The following is a 20,419-nucleotide window of genomic DNA, read 5'->3' on the forward strand; positions in this document are numbered from 1 at the left end:
AATGTGTTCCAACTGAGAAAAACTGTTTAGCTTCTTATACTCTTGATGTCTTCTCACTTTGAATTATCTTTCAAAAAGTGGTCAGACTTCTCCAGTATTCCACTTCTTTCTTTTTAAACATTGCTTTGTAGGCCTGAAAATATGATTCTTGTTCCAACCTGCAGAAATCATCAGCTGTCCCTTCATTTTCTTACAAAGACTATGTTGACCCCATTATTAAATCTTTGCTGAGAGACTGGCCCAGGTTACTTGATGAAAAGTTGGATAATGGGAGGGCAATGGTGTTTGACATTTTGCAGTTATTTTTTTTTTCAAAATCACTGCTAGTTTATTTTTGCTGGATTTTCGTTGAGAGCAGCAATCCATTGCATTGCAGGATGTCCAGAAATGCACTACAAACATTTGCTGGAAATCAGACCTGTTGGACACTGCTTTTACCCTGAGCAGACTAAAAAGGGTTGCATTTTGGTAAGGATGACATCCTTCTTGGAGCCACAGGATGCAGTGAACATTCAGGCACTGGACTAAAAAAAGCAGCATTAAGTAGTTACCTCAGTTTCAAGCAATGGCTATTGTATACAGAAACCAGAGCTTATTACAGCTGAGAAGAAAACAGCACTTCAAGTTATTCTGCAGACAGCTCCAATTTAAGGAAAAAGCTGCTCTCTCATGAGATATTCAGGCAGTGACCTAGCTTGATGGGTTGAGTTTTGACTTATCTCACACTATTTTCTCATTGATGTAAGATTTGAACAATGGATAGCACTTTTTCTTTACTGTAAAGCACATTTATATGGGCACAGGGTGTTATTAAAGCTATTTTAGGGAAAGTTAGAGGGCTAAACAGTCCTATGAAAAAGTCTATAATATTTGCTCATATCAAAAAGTCACAGAAACACAAGAATGAGGCTGAATACCTGAAACTGTTTGAGATATGGTACTGTAAGAGTTCTTCTCCTCTTATGAAATGGGTGGAGAGGAGGCAGAGTATAGCCTTTACTGCCATGCAGTTGTCATCTCAAGGAAGAGGAAGAGTTGCTAGATGGCAAAGGAAGGTACGTAGCCATATGCAGTCACTTTAAGTTGTGTAAACATTACAGTGGTACATTTCCCTCAGGCCGTCAGACTGACCTGAAGACCTCTTTTTAGTAACACTTGAATTTCAAGAGAGTATAATACTTCTGTCAAGAAACTATAAATTATAGTCTGAAAACAAGGATATCCAGAGTGGATTTAGCAGTTGTCTATTTCTGCATTAGGCAACATGTCCTATTACAAAAACAAAGCATCAAATGTGTACACTAAGGTATACATGGATAAGTGGAACAGGCTGCCCTTGCATGTAAATCAGAAAACGTCCCTAGTGACCATTAAAACTAGTCTGGATGACTGGATTGCATGAAGGAGATTTTAGAGAGGTGGACTACATTATTAAGAAATTTGGAGCAATTGTTTCAGTGGCATGCACTTAAGGCATGATTGAGAGAAGAAATGCAGACTTATGCTATTTAAATGAAGCAGAGTACTAAGGCCCTAAGCACAAGGCAGGAATGGTTACAAATCATGTAGCCCCAGATGGGAGCAGGGCCGCCAGATGTGCTGGGCATGGATAACCAAGCTAAAAATAAACCAATGATCCAGGATATGTTAGATGAGACAATAGATTTCTGATTTTGAGCCCAATGATAGCCACTGAGATTGTTCCAATGGCATAGCATTCTTTGGACCTAAAATTTCAGCAAATGAAGATAAAAAGAGTGGTAATTACACTAACAGAACAAGCAAAACATACCCATGTCAAAAACTCAGAATAGTGTGCTCTCAATTTGGACATAAAGGCAAGGGAGCTGAGCAACAGTTCTTAGAACCAAACAAACCCACGTTTTGCATGAGGCAGTGTCATTCAAGTACTATTAATGATGAGCAATTCTAAAAAGAAAGGATGTCCTTTGCAGATGATCCACTGAGATGTAGAAAGAACAGTCAGTCAAGTCAACAGAGATTATTTGCTCAGCATCTGGTCAGTACATGGATTTCCTGGTGAATTTATCTAAATGATTAAGAGTATCTATCAGTGACAGTGGCTCACATTAAAGTTTCAGATGGGTTATCGTGGGCTTTTTGAGTACATAAACCAGGAAGCCATGCTCAATTTTCCCAGTGTTTTGTATTTGCAGCCACTGCCTTCTTTTTAGCACTGATATTTATCTTGTATCTGGATATCTTGGCTTCTTTTTCATACTCTATTGGTATCCAGCTCTGCTGGCATACAGGGATCAAGTCTTAACTACAGCCTAGGTGATCCAAGCTTTATTAGTGTCCTTGGTACCTGGTAAAGCTGGTACAGGGGAGAATAGGAAAGATGAAGAAATTGCTGGGCCTCTTTGGTGGGAGGAGTGCTGGAAATGTATGCTATTGCTTGTGATCCCAGTAGTGATAGTGGACAGCATAAGAGAACTGAATGCCAGGCTGGAGTGTGGGAGGCACTAGAAATAGTGGTGTCATCCCTATAGTGGGGCAGTCCCCTCACAGCATTCCTCACATGTAGAGTATACAGCAAGCCAGTATGTCTTGGATTTTAGGGATTAAGAAACAACTCTAATCCCTAAAACACACACACACACACACACACACACACACACACACACACACACACACACACACACACACACACACACACCAGGAGTGTAGGGCGAGAGTACCACGCTAGGAGGGTGCTGCAATGATGCCCAGTCCCAAGCAATAAATGCTTTAAGTTCAACTCTTATTGTAACTGAATTGCTGCAGTCAGAGGAGGGGAACACTGTGATCAGAAGGTCAGCTGTCAGCAATACAAATAAAAAATATTAAGATTCCTTCCTAATAAAAAGAACAATGATATGAATACATAGTAACTGGCTACCTTGCCCGGTTACTGTGACCATGTGTAAAGGGGCACTAAAGAGATTCTATCCCCCACCCCTGCCCCTGCCAGGAGACTGACAAATGATTCTACACACTGGCTAAGATAAAGTGTTTATGGAAGAGCATCTGTTTTAAGTCTTTACCCACACTCTGCAAGTTGATGATGGGGTGTTTAATGTCATTTTATCATTTCAATTTTCTTTGACTTTTTAAAATGTACCCAGTCTATTACCGCAACAATGTTTAATGATTTGAATTTTATAAAACAAAGGAAACACTATCATGAGACATAACCATAGTGACATTTTTGAATTTTATAAAATAAAGGAAACACTATCATGAGACATAACCATAGTGACATTCTTAACTGTTAAAGGACTTCTGACAATTCTGTACTCTGCATTGCACAAGTATTTTTGAATTGGTGTTTGTTGAATACAAATTACTGCTATTAAAAAAAAAAAGGAAAAGTATACTGGTGAGACAAATGAAGTTTACTTTGTGTGCTTGTTAAATTACTTATTCATAAATGGATGAATCTACAGCTCTCAGCACAGGACTAGCTTGCAGACAAAAGCAACAAGTTCTTGTGGGATAGGCAGCTGTGCTTCTCTGTGCACTTACATTAAATATAATGATCTTACTGTCAACTACATCTATTACAGTGGTGTGGACATCAGCCAGCTACAAGCTGATTCTCTTTTGGACCTCCTGCTGAGAATCACTACTCAGCCCTTTTCTGTGATGATAAATGCAGTAATCAGTTAAGTAATGGACTGTATTACATTTGTATAAAGGCAAAAGGACACAATTAACTCATCTAACTTCTCTTTTCAGTGCATTTAACATTATATCACCCCCTCCAACTCTCTTATCCTCCCCATTTCTCCTGCTGCCCAGTGCCCTCTTGAAAGCCTCTTGGGACTCAATGTTCATCACCAGTTCTCATAACCTACTCCATGGTTTCACAGGGTCTATATATGTTCAGCCACTGAATGGACTATACATCGACCACTAATCAATGAACATTCAGTTCATCGAAGCTGTGAGATGGGGAAAGTAACTAGTTCTCCAAAACTTTCCAGTTTCAGACATGGCAGTGTTTCAAACCACTTTTCTCAACTGTAGTAGAGTCTTGGAGTTGTTACATATGGTAAGGGAGGTGTAGGGGCAAAGCCCCCCCCCCACATTGGAGGGTAAAGCCCTCCACCTGGGTGAGTTTGAAAAACTGCCGTGTATGTGTGAGACAGGGAAGTACAATTGCGGTGGTGGTGCTGCAGTAGCGTTGTCGCCTCATAGCAAGACGTTGTCCCGTTCAATTCTCAGCTAGAGCGTCTTCTGTGTGGAGGTATACGTGAATGGGGCATGCCTTCGTTGAAGGTTGTGCGTCAGGGCTGGCAACCCGGTATGTAAAAATCCACTACCAATCATTAGCAGACCGGAGTTCTGCTGTGGCGACCCCTAACCGGGAAAAGCCGAAAGACACAAACATGTGTGAGACAGGGAAGTGCTGGACAACTATTTACTTTCCCGCCCACCTCACAGGTTCGATGCAGTGAATGTTCACTGAATGGACGTTTGCTGAATTGAGTTTGATGTTTAGTCCATTTGATGGCTGACCCCATACCCCTGACATAAACCTCATTTCACAACCTTCTCCATAGAGAATTACTTTCCTCAATCCAGTGATCAGGCAGCCCCTACATTGTGTTGCCTGTGATTCCTGCCCTCACAATTCTTCCTTTTCAAGCTGACCACTAATACGTCTTCCCAGGGTCGGCCTTTGGTCACCTGGTGCCCTAGGCAAAAAGGCTCCACAGTGCCCCCACACCACCTGGTGCCCCTATCCTAGTTCACCTACACCATCCAGATTACTGGAAAACTGCCCCTGCTAGAACGGCGGCCTAGGTGGCCGCCTAGTTGGCCTATGCCTAAGGCCGGCTATACGCCTTCCACAAGATCTTGTGCAACCATGTAATCTCGTCCAATTTCTTCCAGTCTCCAATGAGAAGAGACCTAACTTTCCACTCTCTGATATTGGCCTTTTCACTCATGCCCAGACACCTTACTACTAATTGCTTTTTCATTGGGCTGTCTGATGCAGTTAAAGTCATAAAGAGTCATATAAAAGGTAATAAAGAAAAGGAACCTGGAAATCAGCTGTGAAAGATCCACCACAGATATCAATAAGTTCGGTCATATCATAGAAGGCGTCAAACGTCCAGATGCAGCTTTTCAAGTTTAGGTGTCTGTACAACTGAATTGTTTTCTTTTCTCTTACAGCAGGATCAAACTGGTATGGACGATCATATCCTGGTCCCAGGGAAATACGGTCATACGGCAAATGATCAAGGAATCCAGAGTCTGGAATATATATGCATATAAAAAACAGAGTAATGAGCTGCAAGAACTCCTTAAAAAAATCACTCAATATCTGAGTAGCATTTACATGAGATGCAATTAATTTGTACAACTCCAACATTAGGGACTAAAACACCTGATTCTAAAACAGTAACACTGTATATAACTGTTGACAGTCAAAGAACTTCTACTATATACAAGGTACTGTATAGTGTGCATTGAAAACTATTAGATGCATAAAAACAGCTCTTTAACTGTAAATAATGACCTTACAATAAAGCAAAGCAATGACCATATGAAGAAAGCAAAAAAAAAAAAAAAAACTTAAGTTATCCACCACAAGAATGGAGTTATACTATGCAAAGAAAAACTGAAGATACTGAAAACACGTAGTTTTTACTCCAAGCATAAATATTACATTTGGTTAAGTACCTTAGGTACTGAACAGATAAACTATTAAATTAAGATTATATATATCAAGACTGTCGCGGTGGTGCAGTGGTTAGCGTTGTCGCCTCACAGCAAGAGGTTCTCCCGTTCGATTCTCGGCTGGAGCGGCTTCTGTGTGGAGTCTGCATGTCCTCCCCACGGTCGAGTGACGTTAAAGACATGCAGCTAAGCTAGGTGTGAGCGTAAATGGGCATGCCTTCTTTGAAGGTTGGGCATTGGGCTGGCAACTCGGCACCATAAAAATCCACTGCCAATCATGAGCGGACCGGAGTTCCGCTGTGGAAAGCCGAAAGACATTTATATATCAGTGCAAAATCAGAACAAAAACCAAAGCCATAGAACACAGAACATGTACATGTCACATACCAACACATGGAGGATATAACTGCATTAAAGTCAGTGTTTATAGTAAGTAAAAGCAGATTTAAAATAGCATACTTAAAAAAAAAAAAAAAAACAAGAAGAAACTTCGCAGTGTGGAGAGCATAATGCTCACTTCCGTTATGCACTTAGTTATAACTGTAAAATACATGCTACAAAATAATCAAATAGAAAAAAGTAGGTAATCCACATTTGAGTTAAAAATGGAATATCCTTTATTGAAACACACAATCAAGCAATCCTAGTTGAGTATAAAGAAAGGCATTCAAAACATTCCTTATATAATCAGGTTGTTTGGAGCAGGGGAGTAGTTACAGAGGGTGGGTCTGTTAAGAGCAATAAAAGCATTAAAATCATTCCTTTAGCCAAGTCCCCCTTCCCCCTTAACACCATAGTGTAATCAGAGACTGTGCTAACTAAAACTGAATCTAGAAAGCTAAAGACAAATAGGCTAACCAACTAATCAAATCTTTATCAAGAAACTAACTAAAAATGACTAACAAAAAGTTCTACCAACAGAAAAATAAATATTAATAAATATACAACTCTTAACAAAGACCGCTTTCATATCAAATACATGCTTCATCAGGTTTGTGTGTCAAAAACAAATCATAATATGAATGAACACATGTATAGACATACAACTTAAAACCTAAGTAGGATGAAAAAAAAAATTGCTAAGCCAGAAATGCAGTGATAAATGTTAAAAATAAAACACTAAGGCCATGGGGATCTGTTAACGTGTGGCATCTAACTAAAAAACAATTGGTCTGACAGTGTAATTGCAAACTTTAAAACAGAAAAAAAAAAGAAAAGAAAAAGACTAGGCCCATGCACACTGTGCGCACTATCCAACTTTGTTCACCGTCTAAAAGGAAAAAATGTAACAAATGCGGTCAGTTTAAAATCGAAAGTAACATTTAATGTGGAGTCATCAAAAATGGTTAATTTATTATTTGAGCAAAAAAAATGATTAATGCATACATGAGCCACCTAATGTATGTCCTGTATAACATTATAAGTTAGTGCTAAAAGATGTAAACAGTGTTTGATATTTGTTTTTGAACACAATATAAACAAGTAATGTCAACATTAATCAGTTCCACATCAATCTTGTAATAGTCTTTTAAACAGTGGGGGAGTTTTCTGAAATCTAGTATGCTTTTTATGGAGCAATAATAATAAAGCCCCAGTTTTCTAAAATAGTTCAGTTTCAGCTGCCACAGTAGTTCACATTTTTCTAAAAGATTAGGGATGTCTCCTTCCAGATCCAAAAGGTCTAAATGGTCAATAATTTGAAATTTAAAGCCAGTGTGTCTTTGTGTAGCTGCAGGTGGCAAGCCAGTATGTTATTATTGTACTTCGCTCTAATTTCAGAAAGATGGCCAGACATCCTTCTTTTAAGACTGTTGAGCATTTTCCCCACATAAAATGCTTCACATTCATTGCAGCTAGCCCTGTAAACCACCTGCATTGGAGTTACAGTCTTCTCCTGCATTGGTTATAATAATTTTCTTTAAATACGGGCAGAAAAACATGTCTCCTTCCTGTATGTGCTGACAAAAGACACAGATGACTCCACACTTACTGGTGCATGTATACTGTGGTCTGGGTCTACCTTCAGCCTAACTCCTGATGTTCTTGGCTTTTGTGTACACAAAGGAAGGAGCTTCTCCAAGGATATCCATTAAATATGAGCTTTGAGTAATTATGGCCCAGTTCTCTCCAATAACATTAACGATGCTGTAATAGTCAATATACAACATTAACGATGCTGTAATAGTCAATATACAACTGTTTTTAGATTTGTTATCCAAAAATTTCTTTAACATTCTCCTAGAAGGCCTAGTAAGTGCTGGTGCACTTGTACTTTTTATTTCAATTTTAGGTTCCAAAATGTTTCTTAATATACTGCTTTTGTATCCCTTCACCAAAAAATCATTTTCAAGCTCATTTAGGTTCTTAAGGAAGGGTTCAATGTTTGTGTTGATCCTAGCCAACCTACAGTCCTGGGACTTAACAACGTTATATTTCATCCTGGTGGGATGGAGACTCATGTAGCAGAAGGTTTACTCTTGTAGATTTTCTGTAAAGATCTGTGTCAATTTTACCTTGGTCCAAGTCTTTAGTAATCTGCATATTTAAGAAGACTGCCGAGGTGAGACTGTGGGAAGAGGTGAAATGCAGGAAGCTGGTGGTTTGATTCAGATAGCTGATAAAATCTTCTAATATAGCACTGTTTCCTTTCCACGCAATAAAAATATTGTCAATAAATCACAAATACACAGTGATGTGTTGCATGTATTCTCTGTTGTTATAAACATAATCCTCCTCCCACTTGCTCAGGGCTACATTGGCTAGGCTATGGGCCACATCTGCCCCGATGGCTATACAAGTATTTTGTTTATAATAATTTCTATTAAAAGTAAAGACACTGTACCTAAGCACCATATCTAAATGTTTATGTGTTCTTTCATGATGTGCTGGTGTGTCATTGTTTTTCCTTTAAGAATCAATCACTGTTTCAATACAATAATTATGTGGAAGTACAGCATATGATTCAGCATCTATTGTTAATAAAATACTGTCAGCATCAATTGTAACATTTTTTATTTGGCTTAAAAAAACAAGTCTTTTATGTGTGAGATGTTCTTCAGAGCCAGAAGTTTTAAAAAAAAATCCAGGTAGATGGCAGTAGCTTCGGATAGGGACCCCCACTTGCAACCACTGGCCTGTAAGGAGAGTTTTCTCTATTTTCATGTAGCTTAGAGATTCCAAAGAATTTAGGCAAGCTTGGGAAGGTATCTGTAAATAGTCAAACAAGTTATCTTTTAACAGACAATCATCACAAAGCGCAGTCAAGGCTACGTACCAGTTGTTGTCGGATACCTTAATCTCTTCTAAATTTAAAGACTCATAATAGTTTGTGTCACTCAGCATTTCTTATATCCTCCGGTTATAGCTGCTGGTATCAGTAACAACTATACTCCCTCCCTTGTCAGCCTTCATAACATGTTAGGACTTGTCTCTGCCTAGCTCTAATAATGCTTTTTTTCTCACCTTTGTTAAGGTTGTAGAACTTTCTCCCTGCAGATTTTTGCAGTACTTTCCTGATGCCCATTTCACATTTGACTTTAGTCTGCTAATGTTTGGTGTAAGGGAAGGCAGTAATTACTGGGTCTTTTTATTGTTTCTTCAATAGCTTTTTTTTTCTGATTCAATATTCTGACATATGATTTTAAATCAGCCAATACCTGTGCTGTGTCAGACCTGCAATGGGGAACAAAATATCACCCTTGAAAGCGCACTAATTTTCATGTCAGCAAATTCTTCTTTGGAATGATTCCAAGCAAAGGGGTAAGTTAATAACGTGGTTGGTTTCTCTGTCTCATTCTGGGTCCTGCGGTGTAGTTGAGCTCCCCCAAGTACTTAATCTCTCTCACTCCTGTCCACTGCTTGGTTCTCCAGCAGTCTGGAGAGGTTCTGGCTGGGGTTGGGGGATTGTAGTAGTAGTAGTCTTCCTGGTGAATCTGGTAGCATTGTCCTCCGATCAGGCTCTGATGTTGGCCCTGGTAATGGTATTGGTACTGGTCTTGTTGTTAATGTTATGGTTGATGTCTGTAATGTCCCTCTTGGTGGTGTTGGTCTTGGCATTCCAGATGCTGTTCTTGGTAGCCATGCTGTATGTGTCTCAGCTGTCCTGCTGGTCCTGGATCTGGTGTTGGTTGTGGTTCAGGTGTTCCTCCAATATATATGTCTGATGGATATGGTCCAATCTGGGATTCTGGGTCTGGTTCTGATCTAAGTATCCCTGCCCCCTCGTTGGACCTCCGAGGTGTGTTGGCAGCCAAAGGTATGTGTGAAGATGGTTGTGCTGCAGAAACTTGTTCCATCTATGTCATGCTTCTGTCCAGTTCTGTGTGTTGATATCCATCTGAAAAACATGCTGGAGTCTGCTGTCATGTTGGTAGAGCATACTTACACATATAAAAAGAAAACGTGCCAACTTTATTCCAGAAAACAGAATAACAATACAAATGTTAAAGCACATATACCTTTCAACTGTCCAGATTTTTGTCTCATATTCTTGATCTGTTCCTCACAAATGTTGCGATTTTCTGGATTTTTGTGGCAAATCAGTGAGGACTGAATTCATTAAATAATGGCAGGCATTTGAGTTTCAAACTTCGTATCTTTTTGAAAATACATGGCAACAGAGGACCTTGTATTCTAGCAACTTTCTAAGTTTATGAGAACAATATTTAAAATCTGTCCTTATGTTTGGGTCTTAATCCCCTCATTAAGTTTTGTTGTATGAGGTTGAGAGGTATGACAGCACACAAGGATTTTTTATTTTTTGCAAGAAGCTTACAAACCTCTTAACCAAGATCCAAGACTACTTTCTCAGACATAACAGGAATATTTGGTTTTACTACAAAACCAAGTGCCCTTTGATTTCAAGACAATGTGACCTCAGAGTTAGTGTAATTAGTTATAGGAGGCCACATAACCAGCCATAGCTGATGTGCTGCGAGGGTGCCCCACCTTGCAAAAAAATATTTTTTTTGGAGTATTTTTTTAAATTAAGTTGTACATTATTATGAATTTATCAATGTTATCTTGAATCACAGTTTTGTGTTTATTAACAGGTTACATTGATTACTTTATACTTTGCTAGGTGATGTTTAGACAGCTGATAATTAAATAACCAACTCTCTAGCAAGCAGTCATTTTGCATGTTCTCCCCACATGCACATGGATATTTTCCAAGCACTCTGTTTTCTCCTTGCTTTCCCAAAACATGCCTGCCTGTCTATATGAAAATGTTATACATGCTGTAGTTACTATAACCTTTGTGATCTAGGACATGGGTGAAAACGGTCCAGGAACCAGCTCAAAAATCAAGTTAACAAAAGTTAAGCAATCTAAATCAACTTCAACTACATTTATACTTAGCCTTACCCCAATCACATTCCTTCTCCTCTATACTCCTTCCACCAATCCTGCCATCTATCAATCCCAACCCTCCTATCACCACCACCATACATTCCTCCTCTTCTCTTCTTCTACTCCTCCTACCTCACATTGTACTTCGACACCTCCCTCTTAATTCTTATTCCCACCTTCCTTAACTCCCTTCATCTATAAGGCACCCATTCTTTACCCTGATACTATTACACTTCTACCCACATCTCCCTTTAAACTCATCACTACTACTTCCTTTTTATATCAGTCCTCAGTATTACTATAGAAGTTTCATTTCTGTCCTAAATATATTCTACACTTCTCTGCAATGTCTCCCATCTTCAACACCTTTCTCATCACACTTGATCTCTACATCTCTTTCCTTCTACTACTCTCATTATATCACCCAATCCATATACCTCCCAAACCTACCTTTACAAAAGCCACTTATATTCACTCTCTCTCCAGCTACTCCGACATCTGCTCCAGTCTTTATGACACTGACTTAATACTACAAATTAAATTTACAATCCTCTCTCTAAAATACAGCCTCCACAGCAACATTATCCTTAAATACTTCTAAATTACTAAAAACAAGCCTCAACCAATTACTCACCCTGCCCACTGTAATCTCGTCCTGTGCAGTGACATACATCCAACCACCCCCATAACCCCTCCAACTCCATAAAATCCTTAAACTTCACCACAATAAATCTCCAAAGCATAAGAAATAACATTCCTCAACTGCATGCATGGCTGAACCAACACAAACCAGACTTCACAGCCATCACAGAGACCTGGCTAAAACCATATATCAAAGATTCTGAATTTCTAACCCCCAACTACTCATGCCTTAGAACAGACAGACTGCATAAAAAGGTGAAGGCATCACCTTATTATATCCAAACACCTTTACTGTAATATCTTATTCAAAACCCATTCCACTCTTTCCCGCTGTTGAGCTACTTGTTTCTTTCCTAAAAATCAATGATTGCAAAAGCCTTTGTATTATGATCATATACATTCTCCCAGGCAACAACATTCCTATACTAGAAGATATTCTTGCATGTGCAACCAGCAATATTACAAATGAAACAATCATCCAAGGCGACAATCATAACCCCTCTAACAACATCAACATTCACATTTATACTCAGCTAATTTCAGATATAACCAGACCTGACATTAAGAATAACAAAGGTTCAATCCTGGACTGGACCATGGTTTCTGACCCTAATAAAATCTCCTCCTCGGAACACTGCCAAACAATATTAGTGACCATTCACCAGCATTCATAATACGCAAGTCCACCTCTGTACCAAATATTCACAAATATAAGCAAACCAGAGATCTATCTCACTTTTCCCCAAACACCTTTAATGACATCTTGCACAACACTAAATGGAGTCCACTAAAATATCTCCCACTCAATGAAGCTGTGGAATTCTTTAATTCCACATTTCTTAGGATCTTAAATAGTCTCACCCCTCTCTGGCTAAAAAGAGTTAAGGCAAAACATGCCAGCTGGCTTCCCAAGTCCACCAAGCAAATTATGTCTGCTAGGGACAAACACTGGAAAGCCTGGCAGAAAAACAAAAATCCTTCCGACCTCATGCAATATAAACAACTTTGCAATCAGGCAAAATGTCTAGCTGTCAAAAACAAAAGAGAACACTTCAAAACCAAAATAATCAAAATCCCTACTCCATCCAGGTACCAACAGAATTAGCCTCACTCTTTAACTCACATTTTATCAACACCATTGCCAAGCTTACTACCACCTTCCCACCTATCAATGCAATTCAACAAGATCCTCCTTCAGCATATCCATCTGCTACCCCACTACCCACCTTCTCACTCTCACCCATACTAACCTCCACCATACAAAATATTTTAGTAAAGTAAAGCCATGCTCCAACTCCCCAGATAACTTACCTGCAGAATTCTTACAACTATCAGCCTCCCCCATTGCATACCCCATCAGTATTCTCCTTAATAGGTCCAATCTGGAATCATGTCTACCTGATATCTGGAAAAAAGCATTTGTTCTCTGACTTCATAAAGGTGGCAACAACTCTGATATCTCCAATTTCTGGCCTATCGCCATTCTCTCTCCATCTCCAAGATACTAGAGAAGTGCATTCATACTCAGCTCCTTGGTTATCTGCTCAAACACAAACTCCTTTCTCCCACTCAACATGGCTTTAGGCCTGGACAAAGCAGTAACACCGCTCTCATTTACTCCTGGACATGGTCAACAGAGCGCGAGATGCTTGCTCCATAGTCTCCTCACTCTTTCTTCACCTATCAAACTCATTTGGTACAGTTTCCCAGCCCGTTCTGCTTACCAAACTCTCCAACCTTGGTATCTCTCCCACTACCTTACACTGGTTCTCTAACTACCTTACCAATAGGCAGCAATCCACTATATGGCAGCATTTCTTCTCACCTTTCTTAAACACTAATGCAGAGATACCCCAGGGTTCTATATTGGGTCCCCTTCTATTCAGTACACTTGTCAACAACTTCCGTACCACTCTTACCCACAGTACAGTTATCCAATATGCAGATGATTAAACTATTATCTGCTCTTCTAAATCTGGCTCTGAACTACAGCATCTTACTCAAACAGCATTTACTTCAACCGAAAACCTGGATGTCTCAGAACCATCTTGCCCTAAATCCCAATAAAACTAAACTCTTCTTATTCACCCCCCAAAAATCTAGCCCCTTTGACAAGTCTGAATTATCTGTTCATTCCCAGAATAACACTACCATTGAAGTCTCACCTAATACCAAATTGCTTGGGGTCATCACTGATGACAACTTAACTTTCAACCTGAACATCCAGAGTAACATAAAAAAAAAAAAAAAACCATCAAAAGCTAGGTGTCCTTTACTGGCACAACTATTTCCTTAGCTCCTCTGCTAAAAAAGCTCTCGTCTCATCTTTCCTGCTTCCATCTATCTTATATGGTGCCCCTATCCTCATCAACATTCAATCCTCCCTGAAAACTACACTCGACTTGCGCTATAACAAAGTTGCCAAATTTGTAACAAATGCGAAATTTTCATCCCACCACTGTTCCTCCCTGCATGAACTAAATTGGCTTGAATTCCCTCACTACCTCACTTATCTACAATTAACTACTGCCCATAGACTTATTTACTACCCAGCAACCTGACCATCCCTCTCCTCCATACTGACCTTGTATCATCCCAATCAACCCCTTAGGTCTGAAAATAAAAATGCTACTGATTGTAGAACAACCTAAGCTCTCAGCTGGCCAAATGCTGTATTCTTTTACTGTCTCAAAGCTATGGAATAATGTCCCTTCAGAACCATCAGTAATCCTTCCTTCAAAAAATCACTCCCTCAGACTACATCTCTCTTCTCTCTGGCTATGCACATGCACCCTGACAAATGACTCAAAAACTTGACTTCCCTCACTGGAACCTACTCTTCTCCATTTTTCATTACTGGTATATCATCTCCTTCTTTCTACCATATTAATCTCCTTCTGCTCACTATAGCTTGTCTCACCCCTACCATTTAGACCTCTGTCTCCTCCTTTTTCTTACCCTTAAGAGAATACTCCTCACTGCCAATAATACTATATATACATTTACAGTTATATGTTACATGAATGCATATTATTCCCTATTTTTCCACATTCATGCCATAACTCTAAACATTTTTTCAGTGCTGTTATCAATTTGATTTTTATGTACTCTATTGTATGCTATATTTCCTTGTATGTACTTATTGTGGAGCTTTTCTCCCTGGGCCTCCACTGAAAATGGGCTCAATTAGGCCCAGTGGACTTTCCCGGTGAACAAATGCAAGCAAGTAAATAAATAAATAAATGAAACTTCTTAAAATTCTGAAGAAATATGCAGATTACAAAACATTTTTTGGTACTCATAACCTAATTACAAATAAGGATCCCTAACTTTGACTGAGGTATAAGGCCTACAAATATTCTTACCACAAAGAGACAGACAGAGATGCTGTTCCACTGAAGCTTTAGTCAAAAATGGTTGAATCCCTTCATGTGACTCACACTGAAGTGAAGGGTTGGGAGGGTGGCCTAATGGTTAAGGTGTTTGCCTTACAAACACAAGGTGCAGGGTTTGAATCTCACAAGGGATAATTGGCTAGGCTTAAAATGGCTCGCAAGGGCAGTTAGCCTAGTACTAATCTATGATCCTATGATCCTAAAGATAAACTGCATCCTACTTTAATTAGAAAGAGAAGCTGTAACCCTCTCTATATAGCATATTATATACAATATATACGGATGTAAAATATTAAATATTAAAATACTGAGTCATGAAGTAGGTACTTAAGATGACCCTGAAGTTACAGCTGACTTTACATATTAACACTAGGTAAAATCTCTGTATCAGAGGTTTTCTGATTCATGTACCATAGCAAATAGTTGAGGGTAGGTCTTCAGTAAAAGAATTATCAATACATAATGTGATGGAATCTGCTTCTGCAGAACTCTTATCAGCAGTTGAAAACTGCTTCTCTGCCACAAATACCACAGTGTCCAACTGCTCGTGGCTGTATCTAATGCACTGAATCTTTGACAAATATTCTTGCTCTGTGATTCCTCCTATGCAACTATGAATCATCGCCCTGTACTAATACCTTGGGCTTTAATGGTGATTATAGGTTCATACGCAAGTACTAGGCTAGCTCCATTTGTGGGCCATTGCAAGCCTAGCCAATTTCTGCTTTTGTGCTTGAATTAACCTATTCCATTTGGTTAGAGACTGGCCTTACCCATCCCATGGTCAATAATTATATACCACCCAAATAAGAATAACTGGGATCACACCATAGATAATATGAAGGGCCCATGCATAGGATAAAGCATTTAGGAACTGCCTCTGTCTGTTTGTAGAACAAGGGGGCACTCCTGGGCTAAATCTTCTGCTTCCAATCCATAGGTCCAAGTTGCTCTAGAATATGGATCGGGATGAACTTTGTCTTATGCAGATGGGGAATCGGTTCCACAGCAGCAATACCCTTTTTGAGATATACCTACACCTCCAAACTGTTATGTTGATGTTGCAGAAAATGTTTACATCCCTAGGCTGAGTATTTCTGATTCCATTTCACTTGGTGATGTGCAGTAAATCCATCAACAAAGGTTTGGAGGATGCCATGCATGCCAAACACAGGGTACCGTTTAACAGTCTGAAGGATACCGAGAACATTGAGAAGGTTTTGTCAGTCCTCGTAGGACATGTTGTTTAGGCATGTATCCTTTTACTAAGGTTGCATGTGTCTGGACAGATACATGTCAAAGGGTCAAACAGACTGTTTGCGGAAAACAATTTTTCACTCTACTCCAGACAGAAGAAAAGCAAGTGTATCCCAGCAATCAAGGGATTTTGACAGGAGATTCAAACTGCTACGTCCAATTTTCTTCAAAATATTTTTCTTGAAAGATCAAAAGACATTTCAGGATACAGAAGAAGCTAGGAAGGAAATACGAAAATAAAAAGTTTAGTCAGCAAAGAGTGAACCAGCTAGTTGAAGGGGACTTTGTTTCTCAGTCAGCTGGGGAAAAAAGCCAACAGGAAGACTTTGCTAGTGAATTTTTTTCTGTTGTTTCAAATGAAAATGCTTGAGTGACAGTAAAGAGCCTAGGAGCTAACTATAAGAATCAGGAATACCTTCGACTTGAATCAGAAATAAGTACCAGAAGATCAAAGTGATTAGGAAGAAGACGAGTAGCACTGGGACCCTAGAGAATCTAAGGGGGAGAATTGTAAACCATCAATCCAATTAGAAATAGTTTAGGCACAAGCACTGTGGTTCCTTAAGAAGTAGTAGTCGAAAAAGATTTGTTTAAGACTTGACTTTTGTTGACTATGAAAAACTGTTGGAAGCATTAACCCCACATTATGTCATTAATGTTTAAAAGGACACTGAAGGGACTAAAGATGATGCAAATTGCATGTTAGATTGCAAAGCAGTCCATTACATTATGCAGTCAATGGTATCTTAAATTCAAGGTGAGGAGCAGTTTTATCAGTGAATGCTGAAAATGTTAGTGACAGTAAAGTAAGCATGTAACGTGTCCACAATTTATACTATTAACAAGATAAGTATAGAAAGAAGCAAGTTACAGTTAATATAATGCTATGACACTGGGTTGCTTGGGGATGTAAAAAGTGTACTGATTACACATTTGGACTTAAGAGATAATTTCCCCCTCTTTTGTAGAGGTGGATGTCTAGACTAATGTTTTCAGTTTAAGCTATATACAAACATGCTTCTTATGCATATAGACTTGCAAAACAAGAGAAAATGATGAACTGCATGAAAAATGGTAGCTCATTTGTGCATTTGCAAAATGACTAGATTTTGTCCATTAGCACATGATTTTAGTTGGAGACAAGGACCCTGCATGTATAAGCACTTAATTGTGAGAGGTCTGAACAATATGTTCTGAGCAAAATCTACAACGTTACAAAGTTACTGTTTTTTATTAGCATATGCTTTTAGTTGGAGACAAGGGTCCTGCAGATTCAAACAATCATGAAAGGTCTGAATAGTATATTTTGAGTGAAACATAAAAGGCACAATGTACAAAACATTTAAGTAAATATTTTTCAAGCAGTTCAATGAAAATAAATGAAGTCTGCATGTGTGGGACGTGGATAGTTATACATGCAATTCATTTACCAGCAGTTCTAATAATGTATCACATTAAATACATCTGTGCATAATTTAGTTTAAGGATAGCCAGTGTTCTGTCTTGTGAGGCTAAAAGTTAACATTTACTAAAGGCATGCAAGTTATTGTTCTCATATGAGAAGGGAACAGAGATAATTAAGAAAAGACTGCAACTGGTGCAAATTAGAACATAGGCCCTAACATGCACTTTACCATGGTTAACCTTATCTTTAGAATAGGTAATGCCTGGGGGCACAACCGTCGATTTGGGCAAGTGCTTCTATTTGGAGGGGTAAATTGGGAAGAATCCTGCAGCTGTTCAGTAAAAAGCAATTGAAGCTTCAGCTTTGGTACAAGAAATGGCTTCTAGTAATTCAGAGGAAAAATAAATGATATGTCTCAGCGGTGATTAAATAAAGAAAACATAAATGAATATATCAACTCAAATAACAAAAGTCTGGAAAATAAATAGAAGCTTTAACTTGCTATTCAGATGAACAGATAAAACTGCAAAAATTACAGGTAGAACTGAAGAAAAGGCTGGCTGGGCATGAGCCTTCTCAAGAAGAACCATTTCAAAAAAACAGAGGTAGCAGACAAAACCTGAGATTTTTTGCTGTACCAGAGAAACTGGAAGGAGCAGACTGTATTAATTTTATGAAAGAAGAAATAGACAATTGCGCTGGTGATCCACAACAGCTGTTGTTAAATAAAAAGGCATATTGAGCATATGCTGCAAACCTGGCCACGAGAAAACAGCAAAGATGTACATTACTAAAGATGCAATCATACCAGCAGAAAGAGCTGATCCTGACAACACTGTGTCAGAAAGGAAAAGTATGAAAAACTGGATACAGCAGAGCATTTCTGAAAAATGAAGCAAATTAAGCCAATGTAAAGAAAAAAAAATCTTATCTAAATAAAAGTAAGATCAAGGAAACCAATGCCTGACTAATCATTTTGAGTAGACTTGGAAGAATACCTATTTTTTTATGCATTGTGTGTTTGTGCACTACTGGTCAGTATAAGCACGATGTTTAATCTGCTTGCTTCTATTGGAATACCACTTTCCATTTGGCTTATCCTTCTTGAAGATTGTTTCTTTGGTCCTGGCTGGCAATTTCTTTAGCACCACCACCAGGCTTGGATAACCAGAATAAGGGTTTGTTCAGCACAGGCAACCTTTAGATTGCATGACTGAAGGAAGAGCATAAATGTAGATGTTCGAGTGTATACACTGCTGCAGTCATTACACTTAGGTTATCCTGCCGTCAGGCGGTACCCCAGTTGGCCTGAGTTCCAAAGTCTTGGTCCGGCGTCGGTTGCTGTCGCCTCCTCCCTGACGTCAGTGCGACAGGAGTATATAAGATGCAGCCGACGCCATTTTCTTTAGTTTTTCTTGCCCCAGATGTCAGGTGCTTCTAAACAGGTAGGCAATTCCAATTGCTAATAAAACATACATAAGAAAAGCAAACAACAATGTACAGCTACCAGCAAATACTCCCCATAGGTAGTAAGGGTAGAAGACATAGGTACGTACCAGCCAGTAAGAGGGGAAGGAGGAAGGGTAACCTGGACTGCAGCAGTGTATGCACTCGAACATCTACATTTATGGTAGGTACAAAACTGTACTATGTTCATCGTGTTACACTGCTGCAGTCATTACACTTGGGTAGAATCCCAAAGCTGAGGAAGGGTGGCTGGTTCTATAAGGCATTAGGGGTGGCTATAAGGCCCTGCAGCACTGCAATGGCGAAGCCAGCTCTGGATTTAGAGTATAGAGGCAGATGGTAATGCTTGGTGAAGGTATGTACAGAACTCCAAGTTGCTGCTTCCAAAATATCCTTGGTAGGTACTCCCCTGAGGTAGGCAGTTGCAGTGGCTGTTGCCCTAGTGGAGTGAGTTTTCCATGGTATGTGTAGCAGAAGCGTATACAATGTCCTATCCATTTTGAAATAGTCTGTTTTGAAATGGCTTTTCCCTGTGCTCCTGCAGCATATGCTATCAATAATTGCTCAGATTTTCTGAAAGCTTTGGTTTTGTCCAAGTAGAAGCGTAACTGCCTGTGAATGTCCAAAGAGTGCAGTAGTCTCTCCCCTTTATTCTGTGGTTTAGGATAAAAAGTTGGTAGGTGAATAGTTTGGCTTAGAGCCACACTGGATACCACCTTTGGCATAAAAGTAGGGTTAGTTCTTAAAGACACCCTGTCCTGGTGGAAAATGAGGAAAGGTTCCACTGCCATTAGTGCCTGTAATTCTGAAACTCTTCATGCTGATGTTATTGCCAGGAGCAGAGCAGTTTCCAAGAGATATATTTTAATTCTGCTGTATTGGCTGGCTCAAAAGGAGGTAAAGTTAGCTTTTCCAAAACAAAGTTGAAGTCCCAAGTTGGAGTAGGTGCTCTACGGGGCGGTCTTATGTTTTTAACCCCTCTGAGGTACTGTTTTAACAGAGGATTAGAGAAAATTGGTGGATCCGTGTTGTAATGAGCAAAGATGGCAGAGGCACAGATCTTGACGGATGAGAAGGAGAGTCCTTTGTCCAGCATCTCAGTTAAGTATTGTAGTATCTGAGGAATGTTTGGGACAAGAGGGTCAAGGCTGTGAGCTTGGTTCCAGGCACAGAATCTCTTCCATTTATCCAAATATCCTGGTACTAGGCC

The 20,419-nt window shown here is 39.3% G+C and overlaps 1 protein-coding gene across 1 annotated transcript in view; it reads right to left on the reverse strand.

Annotated features, from left to right (window-relative positions):
* The window catches only part of LOC122792799 (extracellular matrix organizing protein FRAS1-like), a 4,352,848-nt gene that overhangs the window by 386,467 nt on the left and 3,945,962 nt on the right, over window positions 1–20,419 (reverse strand). Inside the window, exon 64 of the mRNA XM_044060368.1 lies at window positions 5,054–5,268. Within this exon, the coding sequence (XP_043916303.1) occupies window positions 5,054–5,268 (215 nt within the window). The remainder of the gene's footprint in view (window positions 1–5,053; window positions 5,269–20,419) is intronic.

The sequence above is a fragment of the Protopterus annectens genome, chromosome 2.part0 (assembly GCF_019279795.1).
Source record: "Protopterus annectens isolate FY-2018-M chromosome 2.part0, PAN1.0, whole genome shotgun sequence".
Lineage (NCBI taxonomy): Eukaryota > Metazoa > Chordata > Ceratodontiformes > Protopteridae > Protopterus > Protopterus annectens.